The sequence below is a fragment of the Sciurus vulgaris genome (assembly GCF_902686455.1).
Source record: "Sciurus vulgaris genome assembly, chromosome: 9".
NCBI lineage: Eukaryota > Metazoa > Chordata > Mammalia > Rodentia > Sciuridae > Sciurus > Sciurus vulgaris.
The window spans coordinates 113,278,819-113,300,609 of NC_136469.1; the positions used below are offsets into that span (position 1 = coordinate 113,278,819).

Sequence of the window (21,791 nt, forward strand, 5' to 3'; positions counted from 1 at the left end):
CACAGCAGTACTCAATAAATATGTGTTGAATTAATTAATAAACATAAAACAATCTGAGAACAAGGTATAAGTGCCGAATGTTGTGGAATAGAGCAGTGCTTCTCAGTGTGTGGTCCAGGAATCCCTGGGGCTCCCCAAGACTCTAAGGGGAATATGAAATAAAAATCATATTCCTAATAATACAAAGACCTTACCCATCTATTTCACTTGCATTCTTCACAAGTGTACAGGGTTCAAAATTTGTCAATACGGTTTAATATTCCACATTGCAACTAGCTTTTAAAAACCTTTAATATCAGCTTTTGGAATATCAAAGAGCAATACCCACAGGTATCTGAGAATTAGACCTCTCTCTGTTCTAACCACATGTATGTTTGAAGATGGATTCTCTTATATATTGCATCTGAAACAACAAATTGCAAATGGCACCAGATAGATTGCCAAGGTAGATATGAGATCTAGCCACCATTTATTGTTAGAAAATAAAGCTAGTGCAAAAATATAAAACTCTCCTCACTAATTTTTTTAGGAAAATAGTTATTTTATTAAAGAATATGCCATCTATGTTAACATTTAATGGGTTTATGATTGCTGTAAATGAATTGATAGATAAATATTTTATAATGTATCAGGTGTAATTTTTTTAAAAGTTAATATCAATAGCTACCATTCACATTAACAAAAACTCTTTGCTTTGCAATGATTTTTAAGAGTATAAAATGGTCCCAAGACCAAAAAGTTTGAGAACAGCAGATACAAAGCAAATTAGATTATTCAATTCACCTGAGTACTTCATAAAAATAGATTCTGGGCCCTGGTCCTCCAGAGCTGGAATAGAACACCAAGAATTTGTATTTTATAAGAACTCCCCCAAGAATTCTGATTATCAATCACTGGTAGAAATAAGATAAAAGTTTGGGGAAATGCAGTATCAAAATGCAATGCAATTGTCAGAGAAGTCTTCAGTTATTCAACATACATTTATCAAGCACTACCACTCTCCCTGGGGGACAGTTCCAGCCTCCATGGATGTCAGAATCTGAAGATGCTCACATCCCTTATATAAAATGGTGAGGTATTTGCAAATAACCTATGCACATCTTCCCATATACTTTAAATCATCTTGAAATGATTTATAATTCTTAATACAATATAAATACTATATAAATAGTGGTTAAACTATTGTTTCAGGATTAATGACAAAAAAAAAGCTATCCATGCTCAATACAGAAGTCATTTCTTTCTGAATATTTATGAATATTCAGAATTCATGTACGTCTAACCCAGGATATGAAGGGCTTGCTGTGCTATGGTCCAGACACCACCAGAAACATTGGGCAGACACCAAGAAACAAGAACTAACTCCCATCCTGAGAAAACCCACAGACCAGTGGGAGAGATGTGAGGACAGACAAGAGTGAAGGGTCGGGGGTGCAAGAAAGAGTGCTGTTGGACGCAGAGGCAGAGAAGCCTGTTCAGAAGAGCTGGCCTCAGACCACAGGAAGACTTTGAAGGAGAAAAGGTGATACGGACATAGGTGTGATGGCCATGCCTGTGTGATGGGCAGGACCTTGACCAGCCTGGCTGGTGGGCAAGGTCCACAGGAGACAGAGTCAGATCAGGTCAGGCAGCTGAAGAGGAGGGAGCTTAATCCCAATGAGAGCCACTTGGCGCTTGGTGGAGACAAGAAGGAAAGAACATACTTAGGGTACAACTCTGGAGACACATTGGAGGGAGCAGGACCTCGGGCTGAAGAATGGGAAGCCTGCCATAATTAGAAAAAAGTGATTCTGGAAGCCACAAGCCAGGCAGGACAGTAAGTGAAATGCTCATGCCTCCGGCATAAAAGAAATTAGATAACCCGCTAAAAATCAGACGGTGGGATAAAATAAACTTAATCAAATCTCCCTGAACTTCTTATGCCCTTTTCTTAGGGGAGCTCATGTATCCTTTTATAGGAGCAGCTCTTGAAATTCTGGCATCACGAGCTCTTTTGAGAATCTGCTATAAACTTAGATATTCTCTTCAAGGAGTTGAAATGAATTAAAGCAAAAACTTGTGTGGCTAGGAGGGATTTTGTCCACTCTTGTGTTCCTTTACCTTCTTCTTCTTCTCTCTCTTTTTTCTTCTTGTCATTCTTCTTTCTGAAAGAGGTGTCATCTGATAAAAGATGGGAAAAAAAGAAAAAGATAATTTTAGCAGAATTAAACATGGTGTCCTGTAAGAGGCAGAACATTAGCTGCAGAAAGTTTGGAGGTAGAAATTTACCTCTCGATTCCAAGAAGCCTCTTCCCAGGAAACCAAAGGAAACAATGCAGAGAAGGAAAGAGGGACAGAGTCCAAGTTTGGTGGGAAATGAGGGAGAGGGATGAGCTAGATTACATAGGGTTTGATGGATGACTCAATGGAGAAAATAAAGAGCTACACACAACGAGTAAGAGCGATTGCCTAGCAATAAGGTTTTCTGGAAATGGACTGTACCTTTATACCCATCAGACACTGTAGCCATAACCAAGGGCAGGTTCGACTTCTTCACTTATCTCACTTCTTCATAAGCCCTCATCTTCCACAGCATTTGGGCCAGTCTTCCCCCAGTCAGGACTGCTGGTAACAGCTGTGTAGGCTGTTCACTGAACAAGGCTCTAGGTGGAAGGCACACTGGACACTGAAACACAGCCTGTCCTGAGCTTGCCGAGCTCTGTGGACTGACACGGCAGAGTGCACCAGGGCTGGCGCCATTTTCTAATCTCCGCAAGAATACTCTGCAGGCTACGAGCCTCTACCACCTGCCCAACGCCCTGCTCTTTCTCCTCTCCTACCTCCTCCTCCTTCTTCACCACAGGGGCCATGACAGAGAATTGTGCTGTAGGCCAGACTCTCCCCTCCCCCTCATCCCTTCACTGTTCTCCCCTATGTCTCCTTCATCCCTGTCCAGAGCCTCTGACACAGTGACCGTACTTCCTCAGAGAAAGTGGACAGCGGTTGAAGGAGAAAAACTACGTGACAAGTGTGTTTCTACCAACAGCAGAAAGAAGAAAACAGACCCACAGAGAACACAGTGGCCTCCCTCCCCTCAGCCCAAACCTCAGGCTCAGAGGACAGCCCATCAGGTACCTGAGGATCAGCCAGTCAAAACCACAAGAGGGCCCGCCCTCCCGACAGCGCTGGTGACTGGGCTTGGCAGGCTTCCAGATGGCACACCTGCTGCCTTCAGGTCCCGCCAAGTCCTTCCTCCAGGAGGGGCCCAGCTCACTGTGGCTTCCTTCCCCCCTGGGCCTTAGGAGGAGCCAACTTTGAAAGTGTGGGAAATGCCAGCATCGCACCCCAAGGCAACCAGGCTGACCTTCCTGCTGCAGGTTCCCTTCCTGCAGGGAACCGGCACCTGTCACCACGGCGCCCTCGCTGCACCCCTCGGTGGGTCTGCTCCTTCTACTCTGCTGCCTGAGAGAACAGGCTGATCCAGAGAGATCCATCTGGGTGGCCAGGAAGGGGCCCCAAACCGCTATCTTTGTCCTCTTAGGGTCCAGCTGAACCCTAGAGTTCAATTGACATAGGACAGGAGAAGGGGAGAAGAGTGTATGTCCTTTATACAGGCTGTATGTGGCACACTGAGTGGAACAAAGAACACTAAGTCGAGAGGAAGCAACTAAATGGGAAGGCCTAAGAGGCAACGTACAGGGACTTGGGCTGCCTTTGCTAAAAGCACCGGCTTGACTTAGGCCTGCAGATGACGGTGGGTAACTGAAATCAGGATAAAGCTGGCATCTTTGCCTTCATTTCTTATTTGTCTTCAGGTCCTGCTCAGCTCTGCACGTGGGCAGGTTAGCCATTTAAAGAATGTTCATCTAAAAACTGTAAAGGGTTTCTTAGTTCTAAATTTACCTAACCCACATTGTCCCTCTTGAATGCTGAGGAATGATCTGCAGCATCCTTTCTCAGACCCCTGGAGTGGCGTCTGGAAGTCTTCATTCATTGTCCTACACCTCTAGGACCAGCAGGAGCAATCTAGTTTTATCTCAAAATTACTTTTGACTGCTGGGGTTTGTGCAGGCTGCAGGCCTCCCAGTTTCCTTCTGGGTTCTTGTCTTGTGAATTTGAAGACTAAAATCCAAAAATAAAACGAAACAAAGAGTGAATGGAGTAGGATTTATTTGAGAAGCAATAGAAGTCCCACCATGTGGGAAGGGACCTGACAGTGTTACAGGACTAGGGCCTTCTGGGAAACGGAAGCAGTATGAAGACCCCTCCCTCAAACCCCGATTCTTGGGATCAAGAATGTCAGAAAGATCTCAGACATGTTGCTCAGAGTGACAGGCATGAGCTGATTGAAGGGATAGAAAAAGGGGAAGGAGTCACTCAAGGGAGAGAGGGAGTCCTCTCAGAGAGAGAGACAGTGTGCCTCTCCTGCACTCCAGTTCGGTTTCGTTTTAGTGTTGAAATTTACTATAATTTTATAAGATTGAAAACATTGGTTCGTTGGTTTGTTTTGGTACCAGAAATTGAACCCAGGGACACTCAACCACTGAGCCACATCCCCAGCCCTTTTTATTTCTTTTTTAAAATTTATTGTCCTAATTGGTTATACATGATAGTAGAATGCATTTTGACACGTGGTACACAAATGGAGCACAACTTCTCCTTCCTCTGGCTGAACATGGTGCAGTCACACTGGTAGTGTAGTCATACATGTATGTAGGGTAATAATGTTTCATTCTACCGTTCTTCCCACCCCCACACCCCTCCCCTCCCCTCACTCCCTTATGCCCAATCCAAAGTTCCTTCATTCTTCCCTACCCACTCCCCCCTCCCCCCATTATGGATCAGCATCCACTTATCAGAGAGAATATTCGGCCTTCGGTTTTTTGGGATTGGCTTATTTCACTTAGCATGATATTCTCCAGCTCCATCCATTTACCTGCAAATGCCATAATTCCATTCTTCTTTAAGGCTGAGTAATATTCCATTGTGTATATATACATTTTCTTTATCCATTCATCTGTTGAAGGACATTTGGCCCTTCCATAGTTTAGCTACTTGCACTCCAGTTTTGTGGGGAACCCCAGAAAAGTTTCTAGAGAGTCCCATCCAGGTCAACTTCTTAACTTTTGACCGAGAGCAGGCTGACATCAGACTCTTAAGTACCCAGCAACTCTAGGTCACCTTGGTCCATGCTGACCAGTTCTAATTGGATTTTTAACCTACATTCTTACAGAGTTTATGGTTAGGAGGAATTATTCTTATCTTCCTGAGTCCCAGGCTGGTCTGTGAAAAGGGTCACAAAAGTCCCCCCTTCAGGGTAACTTGGGTTCCACTTATTGACATTATTTTGGGTCTGCAGATAACAGGAAGTTTGCTGAGGAATGTGACATATCCTGTCCACTTAATCCAGGCAGGGCTGCAGGTAAATTGCTTTTTGGAAAAGAAAGCGTGTGGGGGTCGGTACAATGGGCCTGTTTTGTAGAACTATTCCCTTAACCTGGGTTCTGTTCTAACCAGTCACATCTGTCTGCCCCCATCGCAACCATCTCATGGGAACCGAATCACTGCCTTCCAGGATCATAGGTCAGATAGATAGCATCCTGCGTCTTGGAAAGCCCCCTCAAGGGATAAGGACTTCTTGAGCCTCCTCAAAGACCAGAGCTGAGAGAATGGTCAACCGGACCACCATTTGACCAAAACTGCTTACTTAGCAGACCTCTCACCCCCACCCTGCTTCTCCCTCTGTTTAAACCTAAAGCTTCTGTCAGCGGTGGAAGACAGGCGGGATGCTGGACCTCACGTTGACTTCCAAATATGGCCATATTGATTAAACTTTTCCTTTGCTTGGTCTTTGGGGCGAGTGGTTGGACCTGGTTTGTTGGGCCCATGGGAATCAAGTCTTGGACTCTGTTAACAAGAGAGTTACTTAAACAAGATCTGAACGGAATTCTCTGTCTCAACTTCTTGACCTGGAGGATAGGATGTTGTTGGGAATTTCATCTCCAGCTTTTAGGTAACTGCACACAGTCCGGGGTGATTGTGTCGGGTCTGCTGTTTTTCAAAACCTTTAATTTGAACAGCTAATATGCTAGAGTGGTGTATTCTGGTGGCACATGCTTGGCCTCTTCAGAGACCAGGGACCCAGGGTGCAGAAATATGTGCTAGGCAGCACCCAGCGCTTACAGCATTTAATTCTCACAACCACTTCCTGAGGTATTGCTGCCTCCATTTCATAGATGAGAAACGGGCTCAGAAATATTATGAAGCTTGCTTGGGGTCCTGTGCTCCCACTAACTCCTCCCATCACCGTGAACCGCGGCCTCCCCTTTAGTTGCCATTCCTTCCAGGGAAAGGGCCTCTGGGAGTCCATTTCAAAGAGTTGCACAGGGAACTTTATAGGAAAAGGAACGGGCAGATTGTTGTCGTTAGATTAGACACAGAAAGAAAGAATGTCTGGTTAAAGGTCAAGCAGACTGCGGTCTGACAGTCTGCTGGAAGTGGGAGACTGGTTTCCCAGAACAAGTCTTAATCCCATTATTGCCTGTCAGAAAATGGCTCAGGCATTTTATCAGTAGCACTGATTTTCTTCCCAGAATGAAGTTGTAAATTACATTATATACAAATAAGGGTCTGTCCCAAGACTAGGTCTGGGACAATCTTTCTTTTCGGTGCTATTTTGGTGGACATCACATGTGATCGATGAGTTACAAGGCTGTTGCAATTTAATTATATAATTCTAACACACAATCATGGTGCCACAACAATCACCTGAGGACAGATAAAGTAGGGATCCCCTATACGTACTTACTGAATGTTGATTCACTGATTGAATGAACTTCCCTGAACGGAAAAGTGAGTGAATGAGATCACTGCTCAAAGTATAACCCACAGTCCAGGTTAGGTCAAGAAACCATGACTGGACCACAGAAGGTAAGCACAGAAACTGAGAGTACAATGTTTTCAGAAAGTTCCGTAGCAATTGGACAATGTCTATGAACTTCAATGATAATATTTTTTTATAGGACCTTTTTTTAACTACAAGGTTTTTTTTCGATTTTGGTATTGGGGATTGAACCCAGGAGGCACCTTGCCACTGACCTACATCCCCAGTCATAAATAAATAAATAAATACACATATTACACACATGTATATACCTTATATTATATATAATTATATATATATATGGGTATATGTATTTAATTTTGAGACAGGGTTTCACTAAGTTGCCTTGCCTGATCCTGAATTATCGGTCCTTCTGCCTCAGATTACGGTAGTGCACCACCAGGCCTGGTCTTTCTTTTTTGATTTTGGGTTTTTTTGTTTTGTTTCGTTTTTGTTTTTGCTTTTGTTTTTAGGCGGGTCTCACTAAGCTGCCAGGCTGACTTTGAACTTGCTTGAACTTGCGATTCTCCTCAGCCCACCCCCACAACCCCTCCAGTATCTGTGATTGCAGGCCTGCCACAGAACCTGGCAATGGACTTGTGTTTTACATGTCCTTGTGTTTTACATGTCCTCGTTTTGTTTTGTTTCCTTTCTCCTCCCTGCCCCCGTTTTTTTTTTTTTTTTCTTTTTTTCTTCTTCTTCTTCTATTAATTCTTCATCTTATTATTTTCCTTTTCAGAATTTGTTGTGTTTTTCATGTATTTATTGATCGCGATGATTGGAGATCAAGAGAAAAAAGGTCCTTCGCTGTAGCAGATTAATCAGGCGATCACAAAGCCATTGGAAAGACCAGACTGTCACATGAGAAGTTCCATTTCTAAGAAAATGCCCTGGCATAGAAAGAGTCCTGCTTGCGGCTACACCAACCCGGGCCTCAGACTGGACCTGGCGCAGGGGCGGGAGGTCTGCCGAGCCCGCCCAGGGCTCCTCGCCCGAGGCCCGGGAGAGCCACGCCGCAGCCACGCTCGGCTCACACCTCCTCCTCCCACCCCACCCGAACTTCTGCACCCGGGGAGCATCAGAGAGACGGTTGCATCAAAGCAGAGCCAGATCCGAGGCTCTGTGTTGTGGCAGGATGGGGGTGCTCTTCCCCGCCCCCCTCCTTTCCTTCCTCCCCGGGGCCCCTGCCAGCCCTTCCTGGAAGGAAGTCTGGTCAATTGGAGCGACGCGGCTCCGAGAGCAGTTCTGAGAGGTGGCAGTTAGAGAGCTGGGCTGTTCGCCGCCGTGCTGCTGGAGGGCCCGAACCTCCTGCAGCACCCAAGGAATCTGAGGCCGCCCTGCAGCCCCACCCCGAGGGAGGGGCGCGGCCTGCGGAAGAGAAGGGGCGGAACCCAAGAGGGTGAGGCCGTCCACCTCCCGTCGGGAACTGGTGACTTGGCAGGACGTTCAAGCAACCTCCAGACTCCACATCCATCAAACGGAGATTTTTCTTTCTGGAACTGGATGTTCCCGGCAGGCTGTCCCAGTTTATGTAATGAACCAAGTAGGTGGAACCACGATTGGAAGAGTGGTGGTCAGGAACCCAGCCTGGGGGCGAGATTGCCTGGATAGAACCTTGATTCTGCCCCAAAATAAGCTCCCGACCTTGCTAAGTGTCCTCATCTGTAAAATGGAGATGATGATAGTACCTTGATCTCGATCTTGCCCAATTACAGGAAGTGTATACACACACACACATACACACATGTACATATATGTGTGTGTGTGTGTATTTTTTTTTTTTTTTTGACCACGGTGTTGAATATCTGTGGATATTACTATGGCTCTAAACTGTCATGTTTAGCTATAGCCATGTAGACATGTACATTATGTATACGCACTATATATATATATATATTATATACATATATACACATACACATATATATAAAATATACATGTCTACATGGTTATACACACACTTTCCACTTCAGAGTTCAATAGAAGTCATAGATGCCATTAGCGAACATGGATACACATGCTGCCATTACACACAACGGTGTACAAGTATGAATATTCATTGACATGCTGACACTGAAAACTGTCCACAAAATAATAAGTGAAAAAAAAAAAAAGATTGTAAATCAGATCACAGCATACCATCCTATTTCTGTGAAAATACACACACATGTAGATGAGAAAAAGTCTGGAAGAGTAGAAAAATGAGGTTGACAGTGGTTATTTGGAGTGATTTTTAGTATTGTCTTTTTTTGTGTCACTGCCTTTTCTCATCTTTGGAAAAATCAGCATGCAACTTGGATGGACAGATAGAAAAAAATCTGTATGCATAATCTTTGAGCAGGGCATGCTAGTGCACATCTGTAATCCCAGCAACTCTGGAGGCAGAGGAAGGAGGATGGTAGGTTCAAGATCAACCTCGGCTACTTAGTGACACCCTATCTCAAAATAAAAAATAAAAAGGGCTGAGGATGTGGGGATGTGACTTGGTGGTAAAGCACCTCTGGTTTTAATCCTCAGTACCAAAAAAAAAGAAAAGAAAAAAGAATCATTATCCATTATGATTCCTTTACTCTGTCCTAAGAAGGATAGGCTGAAGATTTTCCTTAGTGCATTTGGGCAAAGTTGTGGCGAGCATCCCCCAGGTTTCCTGACACCCTTGAAGTCCCAGCCTGAGTTGCTGAAGGCTCACAGCTCTGCGTTGAGCTTGTTAACAACAGACAAGGCAGTGCTGCAGGCTAGCATGTCCTTGTCCTCCTGCTTCTCTTCTCTTGCTGGCTTCATGTGGTGGCCTTTGCATCTGACATTTTCATCCTCTTTTTTTAATCTCCTGCCAATGCCCTTAACATTTTAAACAAAGGGTAGGCCTTTAACTTTCATTATTGAATGTTGAATCAAAAAGTCTGAGTCCAAAGCTCCAGGGTAGAGAGTGGAAGGACCAAGGCCTTCAGGAAAGGCAAGAATCCAGGCCCTGGTCCTCAGCCCAGCTTTGCCTACAGCCAGCTGTGTGGCCTGGGGCAGTTAGCAGAATCAGCTTCTTCATCTGTAAAGTGACATGGTTAGGCTAATCCTCCCTGACATACCTTCCAACTTCAAAAATGTGAGTCTAGTAAATAATAGATAAGCAAAAGAAAATGTTCTAGCTGTGTTGATTTAGATACTAGATCCTTGATGGGAGTATCTACATTAACAGAGAAGGAGGGAAGAAAGTTAGTATAGTTTTACCTGCAGTGTCCAGAGAATTTGGGTAAATGTGGCTCAGGATCTGGGTTTATAGGTAATTTCTTTCTTTGAGACTTTTACATTTGTTGAACAGAGATATAATCCATATCTGTTTAACTCAAAGAGTTCTATCTTAGTCCATTGGGGTTACTATAACAAAGTATTTTAGACTAGGGGATTTATAAGAAGTTGAACTTTATTTCTCACAGTTCTGGAGGCTGAGAAGTCCAAGATCAAGGCTCCAAGCATACTTGGGTCTGGTGAGGGCCTATTCTTCCTAGCTATGCCTTCTTGCTGCATCCTCACATGGTGGAAAGGGCAAGAAAACTCCTTTACTCCCTTTAATCCATTCACCTCCTGAAGGTCACAGCCTTTAGTACTGTCACATTAGGACCTAACATGAATTTGGGGAGATACCTTCATTCAGATCATAGCAAGTGCTTAGCAGACAACCACATAATAACGGCTCCAATTTTTCTTCAAGTGTTCCCAGGATAAGAATAATAGTGACAGCCAGGGCTGGAAAAAGGAGACCTCACTTTTGTTCAGTAACTTGCATCTAACCTGGATGAGCCATATTACGTTTCTAGACCACATTTCTCTCCCAGGGTCATCCTGAGCCTCAGATGAAAGCATGGTGGAGTTGAGAAAGGGAAATTTGGATCCAAGAGATCTAAGTACAAATCTTAATTCTCCAAGCATCCATTACATGGGTGTATACAAGTCCATTTGCCCTCCTGAGTCTTAGCTTCCTGGTCTGAAATTAGCCCAATAATAATAAAGCACAGCATTGTCATACTGTCATGGGAGACAGCACACACAAAGTACTGAATGACCTGTAGCGTGCTGGTCAAATACTGGCAAACATTTTAATAAGGCATTTTCCAAAAAGCACTTTGTAAATTCTTGAAGTGCCATATAATGTGTGGAGATGATGATCATGAGGGTTATTCATGTATGATATATGGTTCGGTGTGTACAAGGGCCATCAGATGCTGGAGCCATCAAAGCTGGGTCAGAGGGGTGCCTGGCTGAACGCAGAAGTGATGGAAGGAGGTGAAAGGGGAAGGGAAAATGCATTACAGAAGTACACATATATGGTGATTTAGCTGGGACTCTGAAAACTTTTTTAGAAAGGTATCTCTAATCCAAACCCTCAGTAACTCTTCAATTCCCTGAGACAAGAGGATCACCACGCAACAGCTACCTCCATTCAATTCTGGTGACTCACCTGAATTACACCCTGTCCATTTCTATCAGTGTGAAAGTTCTCCAGGCATATTGGCGTGCCTTATTAGGTTCTTTTTAAGCATCACAGCCATGAGGGGCAAGCACATCTAGCTGTTTTGAGGGGTGGGCACTAACACGCTGTGACCATGCTACTTCCCTAGGCCAGGCGGCCACGTGCTTGCTCAGCCTGCAAATTCTTGGAATTGTTCTGCAGTGCCCAGCAGACAAGCTCTTGATTCTGAGCCCTATCTAGACCCTGCATTCTAGTCATTTCCTTCCTTTTGTTCAGAATCTGCTGGAAACCACTTGGCTGTGTAAGCCCTCAGCTTCTGTGAATCATATCAGTTTTCTCTTTTGGGTTATTTGCTAATCCAGTTGCTGAAGCAGCCCTCAGTCCTGGGTAAGAGGTAGACAGACAGATTAGAATCCCCAGCAAAGGCAGTCACTTCTGGAGGGGGCTGTACAATATCAAACATGGATCAGTGTGGAAGTATGTGTCCCTCTTGGGCCAAGAAGAAAGAATTGAAGCTGGTTTCTGCTTTTTTTTTGCCGGGGGTGGGGGGGGGGGGTGGGGGTGGGGTTACCAGGGATGGAACCTAGTGGCTCCACCACTGAGTCACATTTGCCAGCCCCTCTTTTATATTTTATTTTGAGACTGAGTCTCATTAAGTTGCTTAGGGCCTTGCTACATTGCTGAGGCTGGTTTTGAACTTGGGATCCTCCTGCCTCCCTCCCAAGCCACTGGGGTTGCAGGTGTGTACTGTCACGCCCGGCAACTGCTTCTTTTTCAGAGGAATTGCGCCGTCAGTCTCAATCAGGCTGTTGTTCTGTTAGGCCTCCCTCTCCTACTCAACTACCAAATATTTTCTCTCCTTTATCCTTATTTATTTTATTCCTAGCACCGATCATTCATCCACACTGATCTTATTTATTTGTTTTTATAGTTATTGGCTATACACTTTAACCTAACTAGATCCTAAACCCCATGAAAGCAGGAACCTAGGCAATTGGCACAGTTTGAAGCCAAGAAGGTCCTGGTGCAGCAGGACATGTAAACATAGGCAATACATACCGCAGTCATGGAGGCAAGCAGGGTCATTACCTCCAGTAATGAACTCTCTACTTTTTCTGAATCAGTCCCACAGAAAACCAAAGAGCTTGGCAAATGCTGAACAAATAAAGAAGTGAATGGAGCCAAGCACAGTGGCACATGCCTGTAATCCCAGTGGCTCAGGAGGCTGAGGCAGGAGGACCACTAGTTCAAAGCCAGCCTCAGCAAAAGTGAGGCACTAAGCAACTCAATAAGACCATGTCTCTGAATAAAATACAAAATAGGGATGGGGATGTGACTCAGTGATGGAGTGCCACTGAGTTCAATCCTCAGTACCAAAAAAAAGTGAGTGGAGATCTGTTGCCATTTACAATAAGAAACTGAGACTGCCAATCCCTTCTGTTACCAAAATTCACCTGTTTGTGCTAAGAAGTAATACTAGAAATGATGAAGCATAGGAAACATGGATTCAATTGCAATTTATGAAAAGTGAACAATTAAAAACCCAAGTCCCTTTCCACTTAGAATCTTAGAGAAAAGAGCATTAAAAAAAAAAAAAAGGCCATAGGAAGAGCAAAGTGGTCCAGATGTGACACCAGCCCTTAAGGCTTTGAACAGGTCAGTTAACAGTCTCAAGACTCCAAGTGATCATCCATGAAGCGACACGGTCCTCCTCACTCTGAGGTACTGAAAATAACAATTGAATATTTAGCACCATTTATTGAGCACTTATTGTGTACCGGACCTAGTACAGCCTCTACCTAAATTAGCTCTTTAAAACTCACTACTCTGATAATATTTTCTCCATTTTACACAAGAGGAAACTGTTGAGAGTTTAGTTAGCTTACACAAGGCTGAGAGGTCAATCTTACCATCTTGGCTATATTAGCGAGTATAATGAACATTAAATGTAGTTAATATTTTATATTATATATAATTTTTAACCAGTCAAGTTTAGTTATATCAAAATTAGTAAAACTGGGACATTTTAAAAGTAGCTTTAAAAGAGAAATATCTCTCTCTCTGATAAGCGAATGATGATACATAATGGGGGCTGGGAGTGAGGCAAGAATGGAGGAAGGATGGATTGTATAGAGGGAAAAGAAGGGTGGAGGGGTGGGGCAGGAAAAATAACAGAATGAGACAAACGTCATTACCCTATGTACATGTATGATTACACAGATGGTATGACTCTTCTTCATGTACAACCAGAGAAAAAAGTTGTACCCCATTTGTTTACAATGAATCAAAATAAATAAATTATTTTAAAAAAAGAGATTCTCTCTCTCTCTCTCTCTCTCTCTCTCTCTCTCTCTATATATATATATATATATATATATCTGTATATTTATCTGAGCCTCAATATGTGGCAGAGTTGGGATTCAAATTCAGGCAATTCAATGGTAGAACCTGAATTTTTAAAATATATATATATTATGTTATATATATTATATATATTATATTATATATAAAATACATAAGAATGTTTTTGAGTAATAAATAATAATAGAAAAAGTTAGTGAACACCAATTACTGACTTCTCAAACTCAAGAAGTAGAACGTTACCAATACCTGTCACAAGACTGGTGATCCTGCCCATCATACTACCCCCCCCCCCCAAGAGGTAACCACTCATTTGGATACTATGTTAATTGTTCTTGTGTTTTAAAATCTTTTTAAAGCCTAAATATTATATCTTTTCAGATTTGTTCACATTCAAACTTCAAATAAATGGAATAAGACTGCATGTATTATTTTTGCCACTTGCTTTTTTCTCCACAATATTATCTACACTGGTTCATATTGATATGTATAGGTATATTTTATTCATTTTCATTGTTACAGAGTTTATGCAAATACACCAAAATTCATTTAGCCATTCTGAGTGAATTTTAGTTTATGGCATTACCTTGTTCCTAGTTTTTGCTATTATCTATAATGCTATGAAGAACACTCTCACCCATGTCTCCCAGGAAATCTATATAAGAGTATCTCTAGAGCATGAAATTTCTTGGTCAAAGGTACAGGATATTTAGTACTATTAAGTAACACTAAAAATGTTATACAAATTTATACTCTCACAAGTAGCTTATATGAGTTCCTATCGTCATATACTTATCAATGCTTGATATTGTCATACTTATTCTTTTTTCAATATGGTCATTTGAAAATAATATCTCATTGGTAGATTTGATTACATATGAGATTAAACACATTGTGTGTGTGTGTGTGTGTGTGTGTGTGTGTGTGTGTGTGTGTGTGATATTGGGAATTGAATCCAAGGGTGGGCTCTACCTCTGAGTTATATCACTAGCCCTTTATTTTTATTTATTTATTTTTTGATTCATTGTACACAAATGGTGTGCAAGTTTCATTTCTCTGGTCGTACTTGAAGTAGAGTCACACCGTTTGTGTAATCATACATGTACCTCTTTATTTTTGAGACAGGGTCTCACTAAGTTGCCCAGACTGAGCTAGAACTTGCAATCCTCCTGCCTCAGCCTCCTGAGTCACTGGGATTATAGGCATGCACCACCATGTCCAGTCTAAGCATATCTTCTATCTATTGTTCATTGGTCATGCATATTTTCTCAGAATGTGCATCTTAAAATTGGAATGTTTTCTTTTTGATTTGTAGTTATTCTTTATATATTATGACTAATAACAAAACTTCTTTAATATAATTGTGTCATTAGAAGACATGCAATTTTTTAACATTGCTATTCCGGAACTATTTCTTTTGCTTATTCAGAGTAGAATTAATCAACACCCTCCTCCTTTTTCTTCCAAGAAAATAGATGTAAAGAGTGATATTTCTTGGGTTTTGTGGCACAGGAAAGAACAGTTACCCATGCTGCTAACCCAAACACTTTCAACAGGGCTTAGTAATCACTTAATGCCAAAGCACGTAGATTAATATGTAGCAAATGTATCACTCAGAGTCCAGGAGGAAACCAAATTGGTTCTAGGTGGTTCAAATGAAGAGATCTGAATGAAAGCCCTACTCGTTGAGATCCCCATGAAGCGACCACATCAGGGCCCAGAGGAAGCTGGAGCCATGGAAGAGAGAAGCTGCCTAGCAGGAACTGGAATCACAGAGAGACACAACTCTTCCCAAATAAGCAGACCAGAGCAGGAAAGTGCAGGGAAGAACACTCCACCATCCTTTCCTCCTACCTATCCACTTTCTGCCAGAGTCTCCCCTCAGCTGAACCAAGTGGACGCCAGGAAGAGATCCTGGGTGACTCAGTTCACAGGGTGAGCCTCTCAGGCACAGAGCAGGGCAGTGAAGAGTGGACAATGGAAATGGGGGAGTGGGGGCAGCAAGGAGACCCAGCCACACAGTGAGATAGAACCACCTGAGACACTATTACAAGAAGAAGGACCAAAGAAAGGTCACGCAGGAAGGTTCGCAAGTGCCAGTCATCAGCACACCCGACAGTGTTTCCATTGTGGCTAAATTAGCAAGTGTATCGAACACTAAATATAATTAATCATATCATTTTTAGCTGGTCAAGTTTAATCACATCAAAATTAGATAGCAAAACTGGGACATTATTAAAAGGGCTATAAAAGGGAAGTATCTCTATGAATATGTCTGATCCTCGGTTTCTTTTTTTTTTAATATATTTTTTAGTTGTTGATGGACCTTTATTTTCTTTATTTATTTATACACGGTGCTGAGAAACTAACCCAGTGCCTCACACATGCTAGGCATGCACTCTACCATTGAGCCACAACCCCAGCCCTAATCCTGGGTTTCTTACCAACAGAAAGAGAATATCTCCTTTGTCAGTCTGTTATGAACATTACATGAGGTGACATCTGAACACAGTTTGTAGCTGTTTTCATTACCCTAGGTGTCATCTTGCTCAGTTAACAATGCTACAAATGAAACCTACTTCTATTGGGTTTTCCATCATGTGGCCCACAATTGGCAAGTTCTAGAAAGTTCTAATATTATCTAGAATATTCATCTTCTGTTTCTACATAGGAATCTACCAAGGATATAACATGCCTGGCTGAATGTTAGTTTACAGATAAAAAGCACTTTCACAATCATTATTACAACAATACTTACAGAGAATCATAGATATGAGTTCCTATATTTTAAAGAAAAAGAATTTGAGACTAAAAGACACACAACTCAAAATTTTTTTTTTTTTTTTTTTTTTTACTCCAAATACATCAGAACTGTCTGGCTTTTTTTTTATCTACCATTAAGTTCCATGTCAGAATATATTTTAGAATCTACCAAAGTGTTAATGCTGACTTGAGGTTTGATCAAGTACTCTTCATGAACTTATATCACAAGTCATTTCCATGGTTATTTGATCTTTTCTTGAAAAAAACTGTTGAGATCTGGACCAGTGATTATATTTCTTTATTTTACCAGGAGAGATACAGTCTCAGGACAAATAAGTCTCACCATGGAGTTGTGCCTTCTCAGTTCTGGAGACAAACACTCATGAATTCCCCTGTCCTTTCTGTCATATTGTAACCCTACAGATGTGCCGAACTGGAGTCCTTCCATCACGTCTCATTCTGGGTAAAATGTCCTTCCTGGGTATCAAATTCTGGAAAGGAAAGAACCAGGTTCTCTTCTCCCCTGTTACTCCCTCAGTCAAAGAAATTAAATGAAATCTGAGGATTGGGATAAGTGAGATAAGAAAAAGCAAATATTTCCCACACTTTTTAAAGCATTGAATTATGGGGTATTTATCTCTGCCAATTTACACACCAACTTATGAATTTACACTGAAAAACCAACAGTTGAAATAGGAGCCCTTGCAAATGGTGACACTCTATGACTTACATAGGTCTTATTCTCATTGCCAGAATAAATAAATAAAAGAGGACCAGACTTGGAATATTTTATTTAAAGATAATGCTTCAGAGCTTGGCATGTAGCTTGTATAAGATGCATGAGTTCCTAAGTTCGATTGCCAGCCTTGCAGAAGATAAAAATAATCTTTTAAATACAGGTCCTTGACTGGGGGGCTGGGACTTCAGGCTATGTGAGATAGGATGTGGCAAAGTCATTCAGTCAGGCTGCTCTGGGAGGAAGTGGGGCACTGTGGTTTTGAGCAGAGCTTTGGAGTCACACAGGCCCGATCGAGACTCCTGGTACTGCCACTCACCGCGGTGTGGCTTAGACTTGTCACATTGACATGCTGAGCCTCAGTTTCCCTGTATAAGAGGAGCTTCATTATAATGTGAGCCATCTACACCCATGCAGTGTGATGATATTCAAATTTTAAACATGGCACCCAGCTCATCCAAAGCAATCCAGAAACTTGAACCATTAGGATGTTTCCAGTTTTCTTGTCACTTTGCCTAATTCCCTTGCACTAGATTCTACTGCCCCCTTTTAACTAGTCAGTTAGAAAGTAAGATAGAATAGATTGCTGTGGATGGAATGTTTGTGTTCCCCCAAAATTCATTTGTTGAAGCCCAATCGCCAATGTGATGACATTAGGAGGTGGGACTTTAGTGCTCTTATAAGAGACAGGAGAGGTGATCTCTACCCTCTTCATGTGGGAACACAGCAAGAAGACAACCATCTGCAAACCAGGAGCATGGGCCTCACCAGAACCCGGCCGTACTGGCACCTAATCTCAGACTCCCTAGCCTCCAAACTATAAGGCAAAAACTTCCGTAGTTTAAACCACACCATATATGGTATTTCGTTATAGCAGCCCGAATGAATGAGACAAGGATGAGTTTCTTGACCACTCAAAACAACTCTTTAATGTAAACAAGAGCATATTTAATTTTCCCATTTGCAATGGTAAAGAATAGACATAATAATAATCTACAAAAAGGGACCACGAGTATTGAAGTGTAAGAAACGTATGCCTTCATCCAGGTCAGCAAAAATAAATACACACTCATGTAGAACATGCGTTAACATGGATTCACCCAAATGACCTATTTTCATTTCTCACCCCTTCGAGGATGGTGAGGGTCTGCGTCCTTCTCATAACCCCTCTATGGTATAGAAGCCCAATTTTTGTCTTTCTCCAGTTCAATTCAATACAACTGAATTTAGCTACTGTTCCTTCCCTGTGTGAGCCCCTGGGGACACTGAGATGATAGGAGGTGGCCCTGCCTTCAAGAACCTGTAACCCAGCAGGGATGACAGATACCGACTGGCTCAATTTCTACCAGCTTCCCACTGAGGAGGGTCACGCATAGAGTCCTCCGTCTCAGATGTGAGGGTTCCCAGAGCCTGTGAGCTTGGCTCCAGCCAGTAGGCACAGGTCTCATCTGTGTGTCCTCGACTAGGTAATAGCAAAGCCATTTGTGACCCCCCCAGCCTGCCCTTCCTCCTCTGCTTCCACCATGGAACCACACAGGTGATGCAGAGGCAAGAACAGACCACAGGACTGGAGGGATGAAGATAGACCCTTAATCCCAAAGAATCGGGGCAACCCTCCCACCACAGACTAAGATCCAGGTCCCAGGCCTTTTACTGGATGTGGGTGAGAGGAGAGAGAGGAGGCAAAAGCAGTGTGAGGTGAGAGCAGATTTGATTTTTGACACTGATTACAGTTATAAAGAACTGGCCAAATAAGGAATCTGAAAAATGGGTTTGGCAATGCCAGCATAATTCTGATCATTGTTACTCATGCTAGCTGCCTTACTGTTACACCAGAACACTGGGGTACTGCACGTAAATAAGTACTACCATAAATGTGGTTCAGGTGACTCTCAGTTGTATTTGATGGGGGCAGAAAAGGGTATATCTGGGTATAGCAAGTTATATATCTTCACAATTTCTTTAAGTTACATAGAACTCTGTTCTCATTTTTAACAGATGAGCAACATCAGTGCTTTTAAGCTATTAGATAAAATGGGGCTTTAGGGGTGTGTGTGTGTTTGTCCCTATTTATTTAGTATTATCCCTGGTAACTTTTGTTACCTGAGCAATGTCTACACAACTCTGTTTGGGGTTTATTTGGCTTTGATTTTTCACTCAAGAATTTATATTCATGAAACAGTAAAAGTTATAAATTCTACCTTTTTCCCCTTGCACACACACATATATAGGCACTTTCTCAATTATTCAGAATTAGATGCTAAAATTTATAAAATATGTTGTCATGCCAGCCAGAGTTGGAGAACACGTTTGTCAAATGAGCCACCAAGCAGAACTTTATGCCTGCCCTCTTCCATAAGACCTGCAACCATTCAGAGGCACTGCCTTGAAGTGACAGGCAATGAGCCGAGGTCCCTGAAGGGAGCATGAGTGCTCGCTCCTGTTCCACGTCCTACTGCCATTGAGCAGTGTGGTTCCCTGCCAGAAGCATTTCCCTGCTGTGGGACCTGGTGAACAACTGAGGAAAACTTAGTGCATAACTGGGGTTCTTTAAAAAGAAGTTCACAAGTAAGAAATGCTTTTTTTATAATTACAGAGAAATGAGGTGGTAACTGTTGAAAATCCTTAGTCAGTATGGAAATATCTTATGTTTATGGAACTGTATTTTATATACAACTCTAAATAAAATGTAAGTGGAAAATTAATTGCACAGATCAGTTTATGGTCATTTCAAAATTCAATTACCTAGAAAATTCCAGCAGGCAAGAGGTTTTGACAGAACTACTGGTTTTGGCAAAAATAATAACACTATAAACATATGGCAAAGCCCCACGAGGTTATTTCACTCATATAGCAGTTTGTAAGTATGTAGGAAAAGACTTTCCAAGTGTAAAAACCAATTATGTACAAGAGCTGTAGACTTTGCTATTATTTAAATAAAGCGTGTCTTTAAATATGGAATACTTGGAAAACTCACTTCATTGTCCAAAATTATGGAGCCCATTTTAATTTTTTAATTGAAAATGAGCTATCCATTACAGCCCAAGGGGTTCCTCTGAGTATATTTTGAGGGGAGTTCATTTATATTTAGTGAAAACATCCATTGGCCCAGTCTCAACAGCTGTGTCCAACAGGAAGGGCTGCTTGGGATGTGCCTAGAAAGAGCACCAACCTTCCTATCTTGCCTGCTTCTCTCCTCCCATTGTTCTTTGGCATGTGTTCCTGAGTGTCGGGTGAAGTGTCCTGGGGTTTAGAAGATCTTGCACTCATTGATGGAGAAGAACTTCCTTCGGTTTCGTCTCCTGGCCTGGTTGACCGCAGTCCGGACAGCACACTCAAACACCTGCTGCACGCCCCGGTTGCTAAGGGCCGAGCACTCCAGGTAGCCCTTGGCTCGCACATCCTGGGCCAGTTTCTTCCCATCTATGGCATTGATGCAGGAGGCCCTGTGAGGCCCCACCTCCCGCTGGTCAGTCTGGGTGGCCACCACCAGCACCGGGGTACATGGAAGGTTGCTCCTGATTTCACCAATCCACTTGTTCTTCAAGTTCAGGAATGAGTTATGGTTGGCCACGGAGTAGCACATCAGCACCACATCAGCCTGCTGGTAGGACAGGGGACGGATGCTTCTGAAGGCGTCATTGCCGGCTGTGTCCCAGAGGCCCAGGCTGATCTGGATGCCATCCATGAAGACATCCACACCTGTGTTCTCATACACTGTGGGCTTGTAGGCCTCGGGGAAGGTCTCAGAGGTGAAGCGCACCAACAGTGAGGTTTTCCCCACAGCGCTGTCGCCCACCAACACACACTTGATGGAACTCAGCATCTTCTCAGACAGCAGTCCTGCACCCAGGTCCAGAATCCAAAGGAAAAGAGCCCTCAGTGGGCTACTGCGGCAAACGCCATTCAGCAAGGGGACCAAAGACCAGGTGGGCTTGTGTTCTCAGGACGTCTGGCAGCAATCTGCAGGTGTTATTTCTCCCTGTCCATCCAAGAGAGAGGCAGTGGTGACCTGGAAGACTTCCAAAGCCTAGTCTCCAACTAGAACAGAAATAGAAGCAGGAAATTGAGTCTTTTTTCATGTTTTGGTGACTGGGAGCTTTCTGATTGACCAGTCCTTGAATGGGGGGCTCATCTCAGGGCAACTGCCCAGCCCCACTGTTCAACCCCACCACCCCTCAGCTAAGTCAGATAAGACCTGTTCTCCCTCCACACTGGCACCCACAATGCCTCCTGAGCAAGAAGTTGAAGACGATTTTATGCTTAACATCAGCCTAGTGATGGAAGCACAAGCAACTGCTTTGAGCACTACATGTAAAAGACCTCAGTGACAACCTGGCGTGTGAATGCGATGCTCCCGAGCAGCTCTCTACCGGTGGCTGCTCCGCGCAGTCGCCAAGGCAGCTGCGTGCATGCTCTCCCTGGGCTTTGGTTTCTGGAGGCTTCCAGACACTTTGGGAACTGCAAGAAGGAGAACTTCAATGAACAACGGACACTAAGTACATTTTCCTTCATTGATTAATCATCCAGCCCTTGGTTACTTGGAAATTCGCATTGAGGCAAGAGAAAAAATATCACTAGAAGATGAGTTTGGTAGCACAGGCCTG

General features: G+C 43.0%; 1 protein-coding gene and 1 long non-coding RNA gene across 3 annotated transcripts in view; one reads left to right on the forward strand and one right to left on the reverse strand.

Moving 5' to 3' along the window:
* LOC306669065 overlaps window positions 1-21,791 on the forward strand; it is a 512,353-nt gene that overhangs the window by 281,895 nt on the left and 208,667 nt on the right. The window lies entirely within an intron of this gene.
* RHOH (ras homolog family member H) overlaps window positions 17,170-21,791 on the reverse strand; it is a 42,694-nt gene continuing 38,072 nt past the window's right edge. Inside the window, exons 3-4 of one of the 2 annotated variants that reach the window (XM_079152885.1) lie at window positions 21,520-21,645; window positions 17,170-21,225 (exon numbers count right to left, since the gene is read on the reverse strand). In XM_079152885.1, the coding sequence (XP_079009011.1) occupies window positions 20,435-21,010 (576 nt within the window). In that variant the 5' untranslated portion in view covers window positions 21,011-21,225; window positions 21,520-21,645 and the 3' untranslated portion in view covers window positions 17,170-20,434. The remainder of the gene's footprint in view (window positions 21,226-21,519; window positions 21,646-21,791) is intronic. The other variant, XM_079152886.1, reaches the window with a different exon arrangement.